General features: G+C 41.2%; 2 protein-coding genes and 1 long non-coding RNA gene across 3 annotated transcripts in view; all 3 read right to left on the bottom strand.

The window, feature by feature from the left end:
* Positions 1-1,432: 1,432 nt before the first annotated feature.
* Positions 1,433-2,341, bottom strand: LOC306793330. Its single transcript, XR_013772876.1, has 3 exons — positions 2,250-2,341; positions 1,643-1,972; positions 1,433-1,516 (listed from the first exon to the last, which is right to left on the bottom strand). It is a non-coding gene; the product is annotated as an uncharacterized lncRNA (long non-coding RNA).
* Positions 2,342-9,251: 6,910 nt separating this feature from the next.
* On the bottom strand, positions 9,252-13,156 carry pnrc1 (proline-rich nuclear receptor coactivator 1). The gene is made up of 2 exons (XM_079290426.1): positions 12,627-13,156; positions 9,252-11,575 (listed from the first exon to the last, which is right to left on the bottom strand). The coding sequence occupies exons 1-2, from the start codon at positions 12,879-12,881 to the stop codon at positions 11,111-11,113; spliced, it is 720 nt and encodes a 239-aa protein (XP_079146552.1). The 5' UTR covers positions 12,882-13,156; the 3' UTR covers positions 9,252-11,110.
* An 894-nt stretch (positions 13,157-14,050) lies between these two features.
* The window catches only part of LOC306793280 (cysteine-rich protein 2-like), a 7,642-nt gene continuing 1,828 nt past the window's right edge, over positions 14,051-19,864 (bottom strand). Inside the window, exons 2-8 of the mRNA XM_079290827.1 lie at positions 18,691-18,785; positions 16,909-16,966; positions 16,629-16,760; positions 16,346-16,414; positions 16,125-16,219; positions 15,954-16,011; positions 14,051-14,516 (exon numbers count right to left, since the gene is read on the bottom strand). Of these exons, the coding sequence (XP_079146953.1) occupies positions 14,443-14,516; positions 15,954-16,011; positions 16,125-16,219; positions 16,346-16,414; positions 16,629-16,760; positions 16,909-16,966; positions 18,691-18,785 (581 nt within the window). The 3' untranslated portion in view covers positions 14,051-14,442. The remainder of the gene's footprint in view (positions 14,517-15,953; positions 16,012-16,124; positions 16,220-16,345; positions 16,415-16,628; positions 16,761-16,908; positions 16,967-18,690; positions 18,786-19,864) is intronic.

Below are 19,864 nucleotides of genomic sequence, written 5' to 3'. Positions count from 1 at the left end.
CAAACACACATATATGCATTCAACAGGAGTCACATTACTCAGTTCAGTTCTTCAGAAACTAATCAGATAATGACGTCAGTTGCAAGTTAAAGCTGATTTGGGTGATAATGAACAGTCAGTGTTTTTTCTGAGGAAAATGGAACATGGCAACACGGAACATTATGAACAGCGGAGTCTGACGGAGGCAGACGTGTTGGTCAAACTCCATCAGGAGGTCTGATGTTTTCATAGGTCACTGAATCATCTTCTCCATCATAACGCACCTGTGAGGAACAACACAACACAATCAAAGCCACACTTTCCAATCCCACTTCTGTGATCTGTAGGCGTCCACTGCTCCACACTTATCACAAGGAAAGAAGAACTAAAGTAAAGACACACAGTTCAGTAAAGTACACTTTGGTTTCAGCTCCCAATAGTCTCCCTAACCCCCACATTTTCAACTCGTGTTTCAGTGAGAAAATACTGAATAAAAGAATGTAATGAAGAGAAACAACTGTAAAAACAAAACATTTCATTATTGGGTTGTAAAAAACTCACAGCGATTTGATCCATCTGTGTTTTCTTCTCTGAAGAGACAAAAGAAAGAGTCGACTTTAGTTTCAACAGTAAAAATCCTCTTTTATAACATTTAATATGTGGATGTTCTTCACCTTTAATTCTTGCCCGTATGTTGACGGCCACAACTATTATGATGAGTGCTGCTAATCCAACAGACACAAAGATGAACCTCCACCAGCCTGGAACCAGAATGACACATGCACAAATATTTAGTTACAGCTTTTAGACTTCAAATGAACTTTATTCACATTTAATTACATAACAATTATGAAATGTTCCTTTAAATCAGTATAAAAATGTTCTCTGAAAACAGATTTAATTCATCAACATTAGAGAACTTAGTTTCAACCCGTCCATGTCTTTATACAGAGAGAAAAATAGTTTCTCCTTTTCTACCTCAAAAAAACAACCTGAACAGCAACAAATAAATCACTTAAAAAAAGAATAATATATTTGTTAATTGTGAGGAGAGATAAAGACTGACAGGAAGAGAGATTCTAGATAAAGACACATGAAATGCTGAGTCACTACTTACTGCTACTGATTGCAGGAGGTGTCGTGGTGTCAGCTGCTTTAGTGTCGTCTTCAGTTGCTGTTATTGTGTCGTCACCTGAACAAATAAAAACAAGTCAACAAACTAAATAAGTGATCATGACTGACTTTAAAATGTTCTCACCTGTTTTCTCACCTGAGGAAGAATTTCTGAAAGAAAACTGCTGCACTTTGTCTCTTCTGGTCACTTCACACTGAAATGAATTAAACCTCGATGTGTAAATGAAATGAGAAGTCAGAAACGTCAGAGAGGCGGAGCAGAAAGACTGTGATGTCTTCAAGTCTCTGTTGTCTTCTTCCACATGTTGACCCTGAAGCAGCCACTTCACTGTGTGTTCACATTGTTCATATATCGACACAAAGCATCTTAACGTCACCTCATCACCGTCCTCGTGTTCAGTCACTGGAGAAGATGGAGACATTGTGAGAGAAAGAAGAGTAACTTCATCACTATAATCATGATTATTATCATGTTTCAGTATGTTGTTCTGACAAGACAGTTTGAAAACATCATGATGTAAATACTCACTGGTAACAACAGACAGAAGAACCAGAGCAGCATGTTGTTGTCCTGATATGTACTGTATGCAGGTGTAATAACTACCATCTTCATCTGTGACATTCTTTATAACCAGAGAACATTTCTCTGAAACACTCAGTCTGTCTGATTTATCTTTGGCTGCTTCAACAATCTGTCCATTTATAACCAGACCTACTACTTGTCTGCTTCTTGGAACATCGAAGATCCACTCAGTAGAGTCACAGTTCTTACTGCCATACATCACAATGTCACAAGGCAAAGTGGCTTCATCTCCATCTCTCACAGTGACGGCGAGGACAAGTTGTCCTGTTGCTGCTGCTGAGAAGATGAGAGAGAAATAAAAAGAACAAAGAGAAATAAAAACATGACTTTTAATGTCAGTGTGAAGATCGTTTTAGATCCAACAACAGTTTACAAATGTGCCTCATCGTTGGTTTCTAAGAGTTCATTAAACTCACTATTCACCTCGATGGAAAACAAACACACGACTTCTCTGTCTTCTTTCAATGAAGGTTAGGTTATAAAATAACAATGATCTTAATAAATAAGCTTTTTAATGTTTCTGTAGTCATATACACATTATATGTATTCTTACCTGTAAACTGAAGCACCAGAATCAGAGATAAAGAGGTTTTAATCCATCTGAATTCAGACATGGTTCTTCTCCGTCTCTTGTCTCTCTGCTTCTTCTACTCGTCTCTGAACTTGTTCTGTCTTAAAGAAGAACGTTGAATCTACTTCCTCTAATTAGTAAAGTGTCACTTCCTCCTCCCTCTGTTCTCTCATACGTCACTTGTTGCTTTTTTGATTCACTCATGGCCGACATGAGCAGATGTGAAGTTCACACTGACATCAAGTATCTGGAATTAACACCAGTGACAATTTAACCCTTTGGGGGTTTGCTTCAATAACATCCAGACCAGACAATAGAAATGTAACTGAACACAGATCTTGATGTTAAAATGACTGCATATCGAACATGAACAGCTCGTTGCATTGGAAGTTGCTCAGTGGCTCATGGAGACAAAATGGCTCGACTGCCAAGTGATGAAGATTGCCGGCATCATCTGCATCCATGGAGCCAACAGCAAGCGCTCTAGCATCTCCTTTAACCACACCTCTCAGCCGCTCATTCACATGGAGGAAAGAAAATAACTCTGGCTCCGGCAGTTCATGCCCTTTACAACTTTTAGGACCTGATGATTGAAATAAAGAATATTCAAGTGTTCAACGCCATTAGGGCTGGCTCCACACCGAACATAATAATGGACACAAGGAAAGTTCTACTGCACGTTAGTTTATTAAAATAAACACATGATTGTATGAAAACCAAATACCAAGAACCACAGAGGATCTGCTGCAGCAGAGGAGAGAGAGAGAGAGAGACAGAGACAGAGAGAGAGAGAGAGACAGAGAGAGAGAGACAGAGAGAGAGAGAGAGAGAGACAGAGAGAGAGAGAGAGAGAGAGAGAGAGAATGAGAGAGGGAGAGAGAGAGAGAGAGAATGAGAGAGGGAGAGAGAGAGAAACCTCAACAACCTCAACCACAGAGGGCTCAACAGGAAACACCAATTTGAAACAGGATGTAACAAAGTGCAGTATTAAAGATTCTACACATGCATACATGAATGCACAAATACTCAAACATGCACATAAAATATACAAGCACATGGTCTGCAAACACACATATATGCATTCAACAGGAGTCACATTACTCAGTTCAGTTCTTCAGAAACTAATCAGATAATGACGTCAGTTGCAAGTTAAAGCTGATTTGGGTGATAATGAACAGTCAGTGTTTTTTCTGAGGAAAATGGAACATGGCAACACGGAACATTATGATCAGCGGAGTCTGACGGAGGCAGACGTGTTGGTCAAACTCCATCAGGAGGTCTGATGTTTTCATAGGTCACTGAATCATCTTCTCCATCATAACGCACCTGTGAGGAACAACACAACACAATCAAAGCCACACTTTCCAATCCCACTTCTGTGATCTGTAGGCGTCCACTGCTCCACACTTATCACAAGGAAAGAAGAACTAAAGTAAAGACACACAGTTCAGTAAAGTACACTTTGGTTTCAGCTCCCAATAGTCTCCCTAAGCCCCCACATTTTCAACTCGTGTTTCAGTGAGAAAATACTGAATAAAAGAATGTAATGAAGAGAAACAACTGTAAAAACAAAACATTTCATTATTGGGTTGTAAAAAACTCACAGCGATTTGATCCATCTGTGTTTTCTTCTCTGAAGAGACAAAAGAAAGAGTCGACTTTAGTTTCAACAGTAAAAATCCTCTTTTATAACATTTAATATGTGGATGTTCTTCACCTTTAATTCTTGCCCGTATGTTGACGGCCACAACTATTATGATGAGTGCTGCTAATCCAACAGACACAAAGATGAACCTCCACCAGCCTGGAACCAGAATGACACATGCACAAATATTTAGTTACAGCTTTTAGACTTCAAATGAACTTTATTCACATTTAATTACATAACAATTATGAAATGTTCCTTTAAATCAGTATAAAAATGTTCTCTGAAAACAGATTTAATTCATCAACATTAGAGAACTTAGTTTCAACCCGTCCATGTCTTTATACAGAGAGAAAAATAGTTTCTCCTTTTCTACCTCAAAAAAACAACCTGAACAGCAACAAATAAATCACTTAAAAAAAGAATAATATATTTGTTAATTGTGAGGAGAGATAAAGACTGACAGGAAGAGAGATTCTAGATAAAGACACATGAAATGCTGAGTCACTACTTACTGCTACTGATTGCAGGAGGTGTCGTGGTGTCAGCTGCTTTAGTGTCGTCTTCAGTTGCTGTTATTGTGTCGTCACCTGAACAAATAAAAACAAGTCAACAAACTAAATAAGTGATTATGACTGACTTTAAAATGTTCTCACCTGTTTTCTCACCGGAGGGAGAATTTCTGAAAGAAAACTGCTGCACTTTGTCTCCTCTGGTCACTTCACACTTAAATGAATTAAACCTCGATGTGTAAATGAAATGAGAAGTCAGAAACGTCAGAGAGGCGGAGCAGACAGACTGTGATGTCTTCAAGTCTCTGTTGTCTTCTTCCACATGTTGACCCTGAAGCAGCCACTTCACTGTGTGTTCACATGGTTCAAATGTCGACACAGAGCATCTTAACGTCACCTCATCACCGTCCTTGTGTTCAGTCACTGGAGAAGATGGAGACATTGTGAGAGAAAGAAGAGTAACTTCATCACTATAATCATGATTATTATAATGTTTCAGTATGTTGTTCTGACAAGACAGTTTGAAAACATCATGATGTAAATACTCACTGGTAACAACAGAGAGAAGAACCTGAGCATTTGGACCTCGTTGTTGTCCTGATATGTACTGTCTGCAGTAATAACGAGCAACATCTTCATCTGTGACATTCTTTATAACCAGAGAACATTTCTCTGAAACACTCAGTCTGTCTGATTTATCTTTGGCTGCTTCAACAATCTGTCCATTTCTAACCAGCAACACTGATTGTCTGCTTCTTGGAACATCGATGCTCCACTCAGTAGAGTCACAGTTCTTACTGCCATACATCACACTGTTACAAGGCAAAGTGGCTTCATCTCCATCTCTCACAGTGACGGAGGGGACAAGTTGTCCTGTTGCTGCTGCTGAGAAGATGAGAGAGAAATAAAAAGAACAAAGAGAAATAAAAACATGACTTTTAATGTCAGTGTGAAGATCGTTTTAGATCCAACAACAGTTTACAAATGTGCCTCATCGTTGGTTTCTAAGAGTTCATTAAACTCACTATTCACCTCGATGGAAAACAAACACACGACTTCTCTGTCTTCTTTCAATGAAGGTTAGGTTATAAAATAACAATGATCTCAATAAATAAGCTTTTTAATGTTTCTGTAGTCATATACACATTATATGTATTCTTACCTGTAAACTGAAGCACCAGAATCAGAGATAAAGAGGTTTTAATCCATCTGAATTCAGACATGGTTCTTCTTCTTCTATCTCTGCTGTTCTGATGCTCTAAACTGTCCAAGTCTCTAAACTGGTGCTTGCTACAGAGGAAAGCAGTTTATATTGTCTGTGGTTAAGAGGGACTCACTTCCTCATAGTGTGCATCATTTCTTCTAATCAGTGGCGGGCGTGCGTTCTGTACCTGGGCCTTCACTGCTGTCCTGCAGCTGAAACGCCACCTTATAACCACATTGTGGCGCCACAGCTCATTTTTAAGGCTGTAACTATGAACCGTTCGGTACGAGTCGAGCGTTTAGAGAATGCAAAAGCAACCCATCAGCCTCTGCTGGCTGTTAAGTTTCGTTTCACGATAGTCACGTGCTCGCCCACCGACCAATCACAGCACACTCTGCAACAAGCGGGAAAGCTACAGATGAACACTGAGCAGCGCATAATGCTGACGTCATTATAGGCCGGCTAGCAGCCGCTGACACGTCAAAGAATACGCCCAACATGTCAAACTAAAGATCTGATTGGTTGAACACTATGACAATCAACAATATCGTCCCCATGTCCTTTAATCTGCACTGGCTGCAGGAGACAGTCTGCAGGCCTCTGGCTCTGTTCTTACATAGAGACACACAGAGGTGAGATCTGAGCAGTGGTGTATAAAGTACTCAACAGCCATACTTGAGTAAAAGTAAAGATACCTTACTGGAAAACTACTCCAGTAAAAGTAAAAAGTCACCTCTTAGAATACTACTTGAGTAAAAGTCTTAAAGTATCTGATATTTATTGTACTTAAGTACAAAAGTACTTAAGTATCAAAAGTAATTTTCTGATATTAAATGTACATCATAACCTGAACATTAAATGAACATCATAACCTGAACATTAAATGAACATCATAACCTGTTCATTGAAAGTAAAAGTACAAGTAAATGCTGTTAATAAAAAAGCAAAGGGTCAGAATTTTGAGAATTATGAAGTTTATTCTTTTAAGTGCTGTGGCACCATGACCAAGGACATGGAGCTGTGTTGAACATAATTGGGTTGGCTGTGATCCATCCAGGAGCAACAATGTTCAACATAATATATTGTACATAAGTATACTTTTGCATCTACTATGAACTTATCATCATAATTCTCCGAAAAGCAATATGACACTATGAAGGAGTTGTAACAGTGCATTTATAAGTATGCTCATTCCGACTAGAGGATGTAGAGGCCAATGCATAATATTATGTTCAGCAAAACATATCCACTTGATGCATCAGGTCAGTGTTGTGAGAAAGGACACCTGCCTTGTAAACTCCTATGGGCCTGATTTGAACACAACAGACAAAGGTTTTGCTCAAGCTGAATCTGCAATTGGGCGACTGCTACCATCATAACTCCATCTGATCATCCACAACATGACTCAAATATCAAAACATGATCAATACTAAAGCACCACCGAAAGTAACAACCCAGTCATTACTTGAAACTGAAACATGTCCTGTTCATCTTCAAAAAAAGTTGGTTTTCAAAATTGCGAGAATTCAGTCTCGCTCTTCTTGGGCTGAAGACTAACGTTAGTCCTGCGATGCTAAATAGCCTTTCACAGACCGCTGAGGCAGGTAGAGGTGTGTTCAGCGTCACAGACAGCTTGCGCACTGCTGCGAAGGATTTCCCGAATGCTAACGCTAATGCTAACGCTGCGCTCTCTCGGCTCCCATCAATCCTATGGTGTCGTGGCTAGCTATAGCTAACGTTAGCCAACTAGTGCTGCACAACTGTCAACACTTCCTCAGCTCAGTAACTCGCTAGCGATCCACTGGTGTTGGTCTTCGTCACCACCGTCGTTTGTTGCGGGACTAGCAGGTGCTTCCATTTCTGCTTCCATCATGAAATCAGTCGTCGTAGAGTGGAATTCTACTCAGGTAGTCGCCCGCTAGCTTATAGCATGTAGCATCCTGGGCATCACTGGGAATCAAACACCGCGGCTTTGAGAGCACTTGTTTGCAATTGCGCATTAACGTGATTAACCAATGATTTAACTTGCTGCTAGGACCACTGATTCACCAAACCTGCTTGCTTGCAGTCTGTGTTCCACCGCAGTCCCCGACGCTGCTCTCATGATTCAGTTTGTTTCTAAAAATAGATTTGATTTTGTAGCGAGTAACGAAGGTTTCAGGGGAAATGTATCGGAGTAAAAGTATCAGTTTTCTTTGCAAAATGTAGTGAAGTAAAAGTAAAAGTAAACAGAAATATAAGTAGTAAAGTAAAGTACAGATACCCAAAAAAACTACTTAAGTACAGTAACGAAGTATTTCTACTTCGTTACTATACACCACTGGATCTGAGAGCAACTGAGAGCAACTGAGGAAGACGGGAGCTGTGCAATAAGAAAATAAGATAATGGGAAAATATTTTTATCAATTATAATACATAGTGTATTTAAGAAAGATTATTAAATTGTAAAAACTTTTTTTTAAATATATATATAGCTTTGTGATTCCGTTTAGGCCAGCAGAGAAGGCCTTGCAGGCCCTGACGGCCCGCCACTGTGTAAAACCAATTCAGATGTACTTTGTGTTGCGTGCTAATTCACAAAGCTAAGATGGTGAACATGGTAACATGAGCCTTCTGTCCTGAGCCGTGCACATCCCATGTCAGTTTGTAATGCTTGCAGTCAGGATGCTTTGTATTGCTTCTCTGGAAAAGTGAACAAGAACTTAGCACGGGAATATAGCTTTCTTAAGTTCAGTAAGTAAACAGGAGGGCGCTCATGTTAGCATGCTGATGTTAGCGTTTAGGCCCAGCTCAGATCAACAGTATGCGCATATGTTCCGCCTCACGTTGGAGTTCTGCAAAGACACACGTAACAACTTACCGTAGAGTGAATGAATAACGACCGTCCTTTGCACACTATGAACAAACATAATAAAACGTTACAAGCGTAAAGTCAACACTTTTGGTTTCACACAGGACATGGACAGCGGCCTCCGGGGTGAAAGTCCTGTGCTTGTTTGACCTTTGACTTCCTTGCTTGTTATACTCGTTACTGTACCACGTAACTCTCAATAGCGTCATTAACTCACAACAGCGGTTGCTCAATGTACTACACTTACTATGACCAAATGCAAAAACACCGACATTCAAAGTTTACTGTTCAAACTTTCAAGTTCATTGTTATTAATTATCTAAAAATTCAAATCAAAGAATGTGGGTCCTTTTTCAAATCCAGACACTTGAAATTGACGATTGAATGATAAACTACTGAATAATAATTCAGATCCTTTTTAAAGTAAATATTTCAGAGCTATAAATTCAGTGGCAATTCAATATGAAGTGCTGTTTAAACTTCACAAATATTCTCATAAGATTCAACTCATTATGATCATTTGCGTCCATAGCAGTGGCTGAAGTATCAGATGAACGCCAAACGCATTCAATATCTGTCCAAACTACATACAGCGAAATGGACATTTAGTGTCAGGAACGTTGGGTTTATTTGGTGAACTTTCTATATTTTTCTCACCATTAACCTGAATAATGTACCTCTGGATGACGCGTTTGATAATATCTTGTTTTCTGTCATTAAAAAGACAAAAAAGTGACACGTTCCCTGGCTAGGAATAAACACAGAAGCAACATTGAACAGGGGTAACCAATATTTTAATATCATTTTTAATTTAGATATGAAAGAAATTCTTCATAAAACACTTTTTTCTCCCACCCAGATTGTGGCATGGAGGCGTGTTGTTAACCACATTCTTATGACTGGAATGAAATAATTTGAAAACACTGTAATAAAACGGGCAGTTTTTGCTTCAATAATACAATTTTCCATTAACGTGCCGTCACAGAGGTCAAGAACCGAGATCCAGCAGGAGTCTGCTTCCACAGAAACCATTCATATAATAAAATAAAAACCCGGTACATAATCACAAGATCAACGGTGCCAAATTCACCGCGTACTGCACTCTTGGTAAACAATATTTGTGCTTTGAAGTATCTTAAAGAAATGAAACGTAAAGAAGAGGTATGCGTAACGAAGTGTGTGAAAACAAAGCCCCCTTTAAAAGACACAAGAGAAAAGACAGACTACGTCCACATGAAGCCGTACACGCTGTTAAAGCAGTTTACAATATGAAAACAGCTGAATCGCTTCTTTTCATTCAGGAAACTGAACATCTGGTAGAGCGTGAGTCAAACGCAAACGTCCTCTCCTGCTCGCTGCGATCGCATTTATTCTCTTTTAACAGCTGAAACTCACCATTTAGTTGTCCTCCCTTACTGAATATGTTTCTAAGTCAAAGTCCGTATTTTATGATTATGATTATATTATTGATTTCTCATGATGTCATATTGTTTAAAAAGCCTTCAGTGACACACGGAAATGTCTTGTTCTGTCTGGAAGCAGCAAATGACTCAAACTATTTCTGTCAAAATAGTTGCAGAGAATTCTTCAGGCATTCCACTTATTCTAGTCGTGTTTGGGGATCGTCTATTGGGACATTTAGAAGTACTGATCACAGAGAAAGCTGGAAGCAACAGGAGCCACGCGCTGTTGCGCTGGCGACAGACACCGGCTCAGAGACAGATATTTTAAACGCAGCCGGCTTCATGTGGACGTACTCTACGTCAGTGCAATAAAGAACTAAATTAGCACTCTGTCCGGATGCTGGTTGTGTGAGACGCTTCTCATCGTCGTCTTCAGCAGCCTCACAGTCCCTGATTGGACTCTTGGCTTCTCGGGGAAGGGAAAGAACTTCTGCGACCAGATGGTAAACATCTGGCGCTTTGATTCGTCCGCTCTCTGAGCCCCTTTGAGGGGTAACCGGGCCGCGGGCGTCCTCTCCTGTGGTCAGAGCCGGCTGGTGGCTGATCAAGCTTCGGAGCATCATGATCACGTTTCCTGCCCTTCCTGCTGTTCAGTGCAAATCAGTTAGAAAAGTCTTTCTCACGTCCACTGAGCGTCGCGCTAAAAGAGGTAACAAGCGCCTCAGTCGGCTGGGCTCATTTTTTTCCTTCTTTTTTTTTGTGGAAAAACCTCAGTAACAAAACTAGAACCTCTGTTAAAACAACAAGGAGAAATATACACAAATATATGTTTACAATATATTTTGTACATTAACATGAGCTCTTAAAAAAAAAACAAAAAAAACACACACACACACACACGGCACAAAGAAAGTGGCGTTGTCACTTTTGTCCGGCGTGAACGCGGTTCTCCGGAGACGACCTCGTCCTCGTTACAAAAAGCATATTTCCTTCGCTCTGCCGACAGAGAAGGAGACGTGTTGAACAGAAGTGACGCACGCAGCGTGTCGGTCAACACGATGTGTCCCTGAATGTCCCGAAGCGCAGGCAGCATGTTGAGTCACGGTTAATTGTACTACAGTTAATAAAAACTCCCGACATTGTATTGCAGTGTGTTAAAGGCCAAACTTTACCGTAACGCCTATTTTCCAATTGTTGTCATTCGGCGTGAGTCCGGTGTGAGATGCGGTCATGACTCCTGGTGAACCTTCAGCAGCGACTTTAGATGAACGGTCATCTGCTCTCGGCTCTGGTCGCTCCGTTGAGGCTCGTCTTCGCCGACCCAGTGGCTCGGCGGTTTAGGTAAGACGCTCGGTGACGGCGGCTCGCTGAACTTGGCTCCTGCGTAGACCTTCTCGCCATCTTTGAGGTGTTCGGGCGCAGCTTCGGCGGGCGGTGCGTCCGCGGTCTTCGCGTTGTCGGAGGCGTGGAGAGGTGTTTTCTGCTCACGGTGGAGGGGGAGGGGCTTGTTCGGGCCGCTCTTGTCTTTCTTCTTCGTGGAGAGAGCCGCTCCGGGGCTTTGGCCCTGCTTGGGCTTGTGGCTCCGTGTGATCATGTTCTGGGTGATTGGGTCGTGTCGGGGAACGTTGCGAGCAGGTTGGCCACCCGGCTGCGCGGCTCCTCGCTCCGATCTGCTGCCTTTGGATTTCAGCAGCTAAGAAACCGAAACAAACTCATTAATCCTCACTTGTTGGTCGACCTTAAGTTAAGAACTTTGCATCAAAAACATGAAAAAAACGGAAAAGAAAAAACCAACAATAACAGAAATACCGAATCATGATCTTTACATTTGTGTCGCTCACAATAAATTAATTTAAAGTGAGGGTGAATATTTCTTAAGTCGATTATTCGTGAACCTATGAGCACATCTCTGGTAAACACAATATTTAAGGTGGTATTTGTAAGTGATTATTTGTGGAGAAACTGAGTTAGTTGACTGTATTCTCCCTTTCAACATACGGGATTATATTAAGAACAACTCTTATTTATTACTCAATAAGTACCGAAGACTTATCATAGACGGAAAGTCAGAACACAACTGTGAAATTAACATTTTTGAGTAAAAATACAAAGACAAAAAAAAATAGATTTCTACATCATAGAACATATTTTTGAGTGTTGTGAACTTGGCACTGTTCACATGACTTTCGTCTCCCTTTTGAATTTGACAGACAAGCCTGTAGGCTGCAGCCTGGGGCTTCCCGTGCAACTGCCAGCAGAACGCGGAAGACCAGCTTGTTCACCACACTTTCGATTCTTGCACAAGGATTAGTAACTGCGTCATGTCCAACTGCCTCTGCTATAAGGGTGCCTATCACGATTAAATCCACTGTATTACAGGACACCAACATTTGGATTTTTTTGGTGGAGTTCTCCATCTTTTTATGCGGCTTAATAAGTACACAACTTGTAAAAAGAAAGATGATTCTAGGAATGTAAATAGGATTACAACTGGCTTCAACACAGGATTATTTGTAGGACAGTAGAGTAATCATTTGGTCTACAACACTTCGGGAAATAGTTAAAGAAGCAGTGGAGGTTCAATCTGACAGAGACCAAGTTCAGGTCTTCTAATGTTTGTTTTTTTTAGTAGTTCCAAACTCACATATTCAATGTTATTCATATATTCAAGACTAACTGGTTGGCAAAAAAATAAAACCACGAACTGCAGTAAAGACAACAACACACGAGGAAGTGAACGTTACCTCTTTTTTAGCTCCCTGTTTGAGATCATGGAGGCTGAGCTCGGTACCGGACTGAGCTGCGGGTTTGTTAGCAGACAGAGCTGCCAGAGTGTTGTTGTTGTTGTCGGACAGCCGGATGTGCAGCTTCCGGCCTCCTCTCTTCTTCTTCGTCTTGTTGCACGCGTTCACCCCATCGCCGCTGCGAGAGATCATCGATATCGGGTTGTTGTTTTCGACGTTGGCTTCATCGCCGTGAGCCGGAGATCCGGCCAACATTTCTTCGCGCTGGCGAAAACATAAAACACTACAAACATAAACACGCTGTGAAAGCTATCGGTTAGCTTTATTAGCTTAGCTACGCTGCTTCTTCTTCGCGGGCGGATTTAAACACTTTCTTACTTAAAGAATAATGATGTTATATTGTCGTCTCAGAAGTTCCTGATGGTCAATTTATGGAATCTTAAATTATTTCAAATGTTTTTTTCTTGCTAAAAACGACGGACGTTCTTTAATCCCGAGATGGCGTCGGTGCCAGTGAGTTTTTAAGCGGAAGTAGCTTGTTAGCACAGATGCGAAGCTAGCCTGATCATAACATACAACTTCCGGGGATGTATTTTCAGAATAAAACGTTCAATTGCCAAATACAGAGATATTTAAGATAAAATAAGATAATCCTTTATTAGTAGTATATATATCTATATCTATATATCTATATATAGATCTTTTTTTATTACACGTATTTATATAGCTCAGATTTGTAGTGTTGTGTTTTCAGTGTTGGACCAATAAGGTACCAGTACTTTGAATTTGTGATCATCTGCTATACTTTCCATCACTGGTTACTGCAGTATTTTCACACAGTAAATTGTCACTTTCTATACCTTTATTTTGCAGACAAACTCCCTACTTCCGATAGCATTCCGGTTACGTCAACGAATCTCCACTTCCGGGGATCTGTTTCCAGTAAGGGGCGTTTCTGACTTCATCCCGTCAGTGACGTCTTACCTTTTTATTTATCAAGCAAAAACACCAAACGTGTTGGTTCCAGCTTGAATTGCTGCTTTTCTTTGTTAAAATTGTTGTAAATTGAATAGTTCTGCATCTTGGATTGTTGGTTGAACAAAACAAGCAATTTGAAGACTTTCTATAGTCTAAAAAAAATAGTATAAATTCGCAATTTAGACTATTTTAATTGGTTAATAATTAAGTAAAAGAATCCACAGCTGAATCAATAATTTTCCTTGTGTATGAAATCTTCTATTTTACTTAACCTAGCATTGCCATATTATAACTTGTGGGTATTGTTGCTTATTTGTAATAAAATGAACAAAGACACTGAACACAGGTTTGGTATCACATAGTTTTACTGTAGAAAATGTGATGCACTGATGAAACTCACTTTCATAACATTCAGGAAAAAGCACGTCTCTGTGCGTACGGCTACGTCTACACCTCGTCCCTCGTTTAGAAGCAGGAAGAACCCGTTCGACAAACACTGACAGTACATTGGTGGACCGGTATACTTCGCACAGTACATCTTGTGCACAAAAGTCTGATAAACTATATTAATCATGAGTGACACTGGCGCTTTTATCCATAATCATTTGGCAAAGAGAACCAAGAAACTTAAGGGCAGATTTGAAACTGACATGGGAGGACGTGTCAACGGTTTGTATTAGTACAAAAAATAGATATATAAACAACATACAAATACTACAGAACATCTAAATATCCATCCCTGTGATCGCGGGACATATCACGTGTCACCATGACTGCAGAAGACAAAGAGACACGGAGACGCGGAGGGTCCTGGAGGTGTTGGAGGCGGCATCGGGGCTCAGGGCTCGGCCTCCGCTTCAGCTTCAGCAGGCTCGTCGTAGATGTAGCTGCCCACACCTCCGGTGTTCACGCCTGAGAGGGCCAGAGCACAGACATTACCTCTAAAGGCTCAGTTCACCCAAATATCGACTGTCTTTGATTTCAGGAGAGTTCTTGCTGTTAATAAATACCAATAATCACAAGATAAGATACTGCTGCTGTGTGATGTAACGCACAAATAAACCTGCATTCTGAGTTTGTCACACCACATAAATATGTGTCGTTAACTTTTTAGCCAAATTTGAATGACTAAAAGAAAACGGAGTGTCTGTTTGCAACCAGGTGAGAACAGCTACACGGCAGCTATTCGGCTATTTTGGTTAAATTTAGGAAAAATATACAAAGGCTTCATATAGACATAAGTATCTAATCACCTGGTTTCGGTGCAAATGGTATTTTGGGTTTCTGACACCTGGGTGCCCATTGCATCTGCCTTTAAAAAATAATCGCTAAGTATGTAAAATCAGGTTTAAAGTTTGTGAAAACAATAATCAGTATTCTCTGCTCTGAGGGTTGGTTACATATTATGCACATTTACAGAACACTCACTGCTGCACGCTACCTTTACAGAATGTTAACGAGACCTCCGGTTCCTCAAGCATTTAACAAATGAATTAATTAATCACTGAATTGGAACGTAATAAATATGATTTCAGACTGCGTGAAGATGGTGAGCCTTAACGAAAAGGTGTGTGTGTGTGTGTGTGCGCCGAAGCCAACTAAAGCCCACGAGTGATGTCTTAAGATATGGAAACAAATCAACGCTGATGTTCAGACGTTGTCCTTGGCCGCTGAGAGAGAGACAGAGCCTGACAGCGTGCGTCCCGGGCCAAAAAAGATATTAAAGAGAGTGCACCGATTACGCAATCCGTATATATTAATTCTTGAGCCACGCTTTTATGGAGTGAAAAGGGGCAAATTAAAAGTCTTAGTGGAAACAAAAGGTCAACCAGGGTCACCGAGACAGACTATGGTATCAACTAAAGCGGAGCACTAATGTCGTTATAATAGTTTCCTCCTCTCTTCGTGTTACGGAGCTTCATTCTGACACTTTTAAGGCCCCAAAAAATAATTTATTATTACAATCAACACTTGAAATGATGAAGGCAAATGACAAGTTAGTACAAGATGTGAACCACACTTTGGTGTTTCATTTTGACCTCTTCACTTTCGATAAACTTATTTATTTTTATTTTTACAAAATGTACCAAAACACTGGCAAAGAGGAAGATCTGAGGAAGATAATGACAGCAAATATGAATCTAAATCTAAGTCCGAACTAAAAATAGATCTGGTTTGAATTGACGTTACTGAGCTCGTTTACAAGACATTTAGCTGATTTATTTGGCTCGACTGCCTCTGATGAATACTTGTAGATTTAAAATGGCGTTCTGCAGACTGTTGTTTGGGGGTTTTTTGGACGGCCTCTCTCAGCTCTGCAGCGCTCTCAAAGTGTTCCTGACTTCATACCTTTGGGCCCAAACAGCACAGCGTAGCACGGCTTGTGGCAGTAGGGCTGTCCGTCGTGCTGCAACGGGAAACAAAAAGGAAAACCCCTCTTAAATCCCTCACGCTACACCAAAAACATCCTAAATATTAAGGAAACATCCGGCGTTGTGATGTCGCGCTTGTGTCTCTCACCTCTGCGTGGCTGCCGGCAGCCAGAGTCTTACTGCACCTCTCGCAGCGCAGACAGGGCCGGTGCCAGTTCTTCCCCAGAGACGACACCTTCTCAGCTACACACACACACACACACACACACGCGCACACACACCATGGAGATTGTCACCATAGAAACCGGCCACTTTAGTCAGTTGGACACATTCCAGCGCCGTGAGATACAAAGACACCGATCCGCTCACCGAAATACACCGTCTTGTTGCATCTGGGGCAGATGTTGGGTCCTCCGGAGAACGAGGAGAAGCTTGCAGCTGATGAAGACACATTGAATAATGTAACGCATTATTTATTTGACTGAAACATCTGTAGCTACATCAGCGTAGTACATTTAGTTTTTTATTCTCTAAAATCTGCCGCCCATAAACTAAAGAGACTTGAACCAAACATCGTGATCCCTCCAGAGAGCCTTCTCGAGCACTCCCAAACATTGGCAGTGTTTCTATTTCTGCTGCACACGTTTCTCACCCTTGACCGGCCCCCGTGGGGGGGCTTTTTTCTGCTCCTCTGGCTTGCCATCGGTTTCCATAGAAATGGCAGCAGGGGCTTCGTTGACGGGGGCCTCGTACACGTAGGAACCGGCTCCGCCGATGTTCACGCCTCAAAAAAAAGAACATGAAAATGACCAACACAGAGTTGCTGCAAATGTTGTCTTTTTTTAACTGAGAAGAAGAAGAAGAAGAAGAAGAAGAAGAAGAAGAAGAAGAAGAAGAAGAAGAAGAAGAAGAAGAAGAAGAAGAAGCTGCACCTTTTGGTCCGAAGAGGGCGGCGTAGCAGGGCTTGTGGCAGTACGGCGTCCCGTCGTGCTGCAAAACACAAGAGGACCCTTTTTTTTGGATTTAGTCTGTTTGGATTCACGTAATGCCAGATAATAAATGAACCAGGACTTATTCCCAGACGTTTACAAGACATGTCTGCTCTGTTATTTTCTCTGTTCACAGGAATTCATAATGCACGACAGAACTAAATATGAGCGTCAGTCCGACCCGCGGTCTGTTTACTCTCATTTCATTTCTTTATTCTCTGTGAAAGCCTGTTCCCTGGGAGGTGACACACCATGCTCCTTTTGATAGCTCCGTGTTGTTTAAAGTAAATAGAGACGACTGTGTCTTTTCCTCAGCCTGACTCTCCGCGTTTCACCCTTTTCAGACATAACATGTGTTCCTGTTGTTGCTGGTTTTATCTGAACGTGTCTGCAGGATTCTATTCCATCGTAAACACAAGAGCCGGCCGCCCGCTTTACGGCTACAGCGCCGTAGGTTCCTACCTCAGGGTCTGAAAAGTGAAGCTGATGCTTCACGTGTTAAAGCTGCATTCTCTCTAGTGTCCACCAGGGGGCGACTCCTCTGGTTGTATAGAAGTCTATAGAAAACGACTCTACTTCTCTCTTGATTTATTCCCTCAGTAAACATTGTAAACATGAGTTTATGTCTCAATCTCTAGTTTCAAGTCTTCTTCAATACAGCATGATGTTCATTTAGTACATTACGGTCCATTTAGAGTCAAATAGCAGATTATGCTTTAGGGCGGGGCTACACAGCGGTCTGGGAGTTGTCTGTGTTTTGCTCTTACAACTTGAACCCTTTCACAGAGTTTTCTGGTCACCGGAAAATGTCGTATTCAGAGTTCAGTTGTATTAAAAAACTCTAGGCTTCAAAACGTCAATTCACAAACCAAAGCGTGACAGCGGTGACTACTTCTCATGAACAGTACTTCCTCATTAAAAGCTCATTTTAAGACCAAGAAAGCCACAGAAAGTATCACAGTTGTAAATAACAGGCTGCTAAGTTATAAAGCTCAGCGCTTGTGTCGGTGCTGAACTGAGCGTAACACCTCGGGCCACAAATGCACTGAAGGTATTACTGAACAGTCAGAATCAGAGCTGATTTTAAATGGCAACGCTTTTAATGTGGACAAACTGCACCAAAGAAAGCAATGCTCCAAAGAGGAAGACGCTGTTCGGCTCGGTGTGGCAGACGCTTTTACTTTTGACCACAGCAGGAAGTAGTTGGTGTCGTTGTGGTCTGACGTGTACAGTCATATACCGACTTCTCTGCAGACTTCCCGGGTGGTTAGAAAGTTACTGGAGTAACTGTTGAAGTTTGACCACAAGGAAACCTCAAACCTCCTGCTCACGTTATCGTCTCTTCATTCAAAGGCCCGACTCAGTTCTCCATCTGCTGTGGTCTTAGTGTACATTCATAACAAGTGTGTCTGAAACCGCTGCAGCCTGCGACTGCAAACAGTTTTACTCTGAAGATGAATAATCACAACACTCATGCAGACAGCTGTGAACTATGAATCACTGCTTCTACACCTCTCTGTCTGTCCGGGTCAGTCAAACGCTGAAAGTTAAATTCTAAAGTGAATTAAGACACTTAAAGGGTCAGACAGGATCAAGAAAAATGTTTTATTTCTCTATGAGGTCAAAGTTATCCTTTAAAAAATGGCAATCTTGTGCCACTAAATATTAATGATAACACATAAAAGTGGGAATCGAACTCATTGCCTTCAGTTGATTTCCTCTTACCTCAGCGTGGCCTCCGGGATTCAACGTCTTGTTGCAGCGCTCACATTTCAGACAGAACTTGTGCCAGTCTTTCCCTAAAGACGACACCTTCTCCGCTGCAGAAGCAGAGACACAAACGAGGGCTTTATATCAAGCTGAGTGGTAAAACCACTGAGTTACAGTCATGTGTGTGGAGTTCATGGGACATGGAGTCCTTCAAAACCAGAATAAAGATCCAAATAAGATGAATGGACCAGACTACCCAGTCCGGGGAAACCAGATGATAAGAAGACAGAGGAGAGAATGAATTCACCAAAGTCACATCCTGAGGGTCAGAGAGGCGTAAACAGAAATGTTCCAGAAAACACAATCAAATCAGAGTTAAGATTATCAACGTCACTGCCAAACAATAGCAAACAGAAAAGGGCAAAGAGGTCTTTCCTGTTATTTGTGATGAGATTCAGGTTTTTCTTCACACAAATATGCTTTAGATTCAGAAACATAGCAGACAGACACTAACATCTCCAGAGGAACGGACCTGCACTGACATTCAGAGTCACGTGTGAATGACGTGTGTGCAGTTCAACAGTCTGGATACAGTAAGTGTCTCTCTCTCCTCCCAAACAGAGAAGACCTTTAGTTTCTTCTTATTTAGTTCTAGTATCTATTAAAACGTTTTTTGTTTTTTTTCAGACGTGGACAGACAGACACACTCACAGGAACGCACACATGATCTCCACGCAGAGATAAAGTGAAAATGTGAATTATAGCCGAGCGGTTTGTGCAGTGAGACTACAGTTGACGTGATGAAGACACTTGACAGGCTCTTGAGTTCACGTCACCCTAAAGCACATTCTCTCCTCTGCGTTGAGAGAGCGACACCGAGAGATTGACATCTTGTTGTCTGGGTCACAATAACTCAGACGTTCTATCTACTGTACGTTCCTTCATTGCTATCACTGACTATCATTTACTATAATGACAAACAGAACCATCACACTTCCTTCCCTTCCTCAACCTATTTTCAAGCTTAAAGGGAGACGTCCCAGGTAATAACAAATAGATACCATGAAACCCCCCCCCCCCACTTGATTACTGACATTAAGACAATACGTTTTTTATTATCCTGGTACTTAATGCTTTGATGACAATACTTACTTCGGTAAGACTTTGAATGCATGAGTTTGACGCCAAT

Source organism: Melanostigma gelatinosum (assembly GCF_949748355.1).
Source record: "Melanostigma gelatinosum genome assembly, chromosome: 19".
NCBI classification, from domain to species: domain Eukaryota; kingdom Metazoa; phylum Chordata; class Actinopteri; order Perciformes; family Zoarcidae; genus Melanostigma; species Melanostigma gelatinosum.
This window is presented reverse-complemented; position numbering and strand designations above follow the sequence as displayed.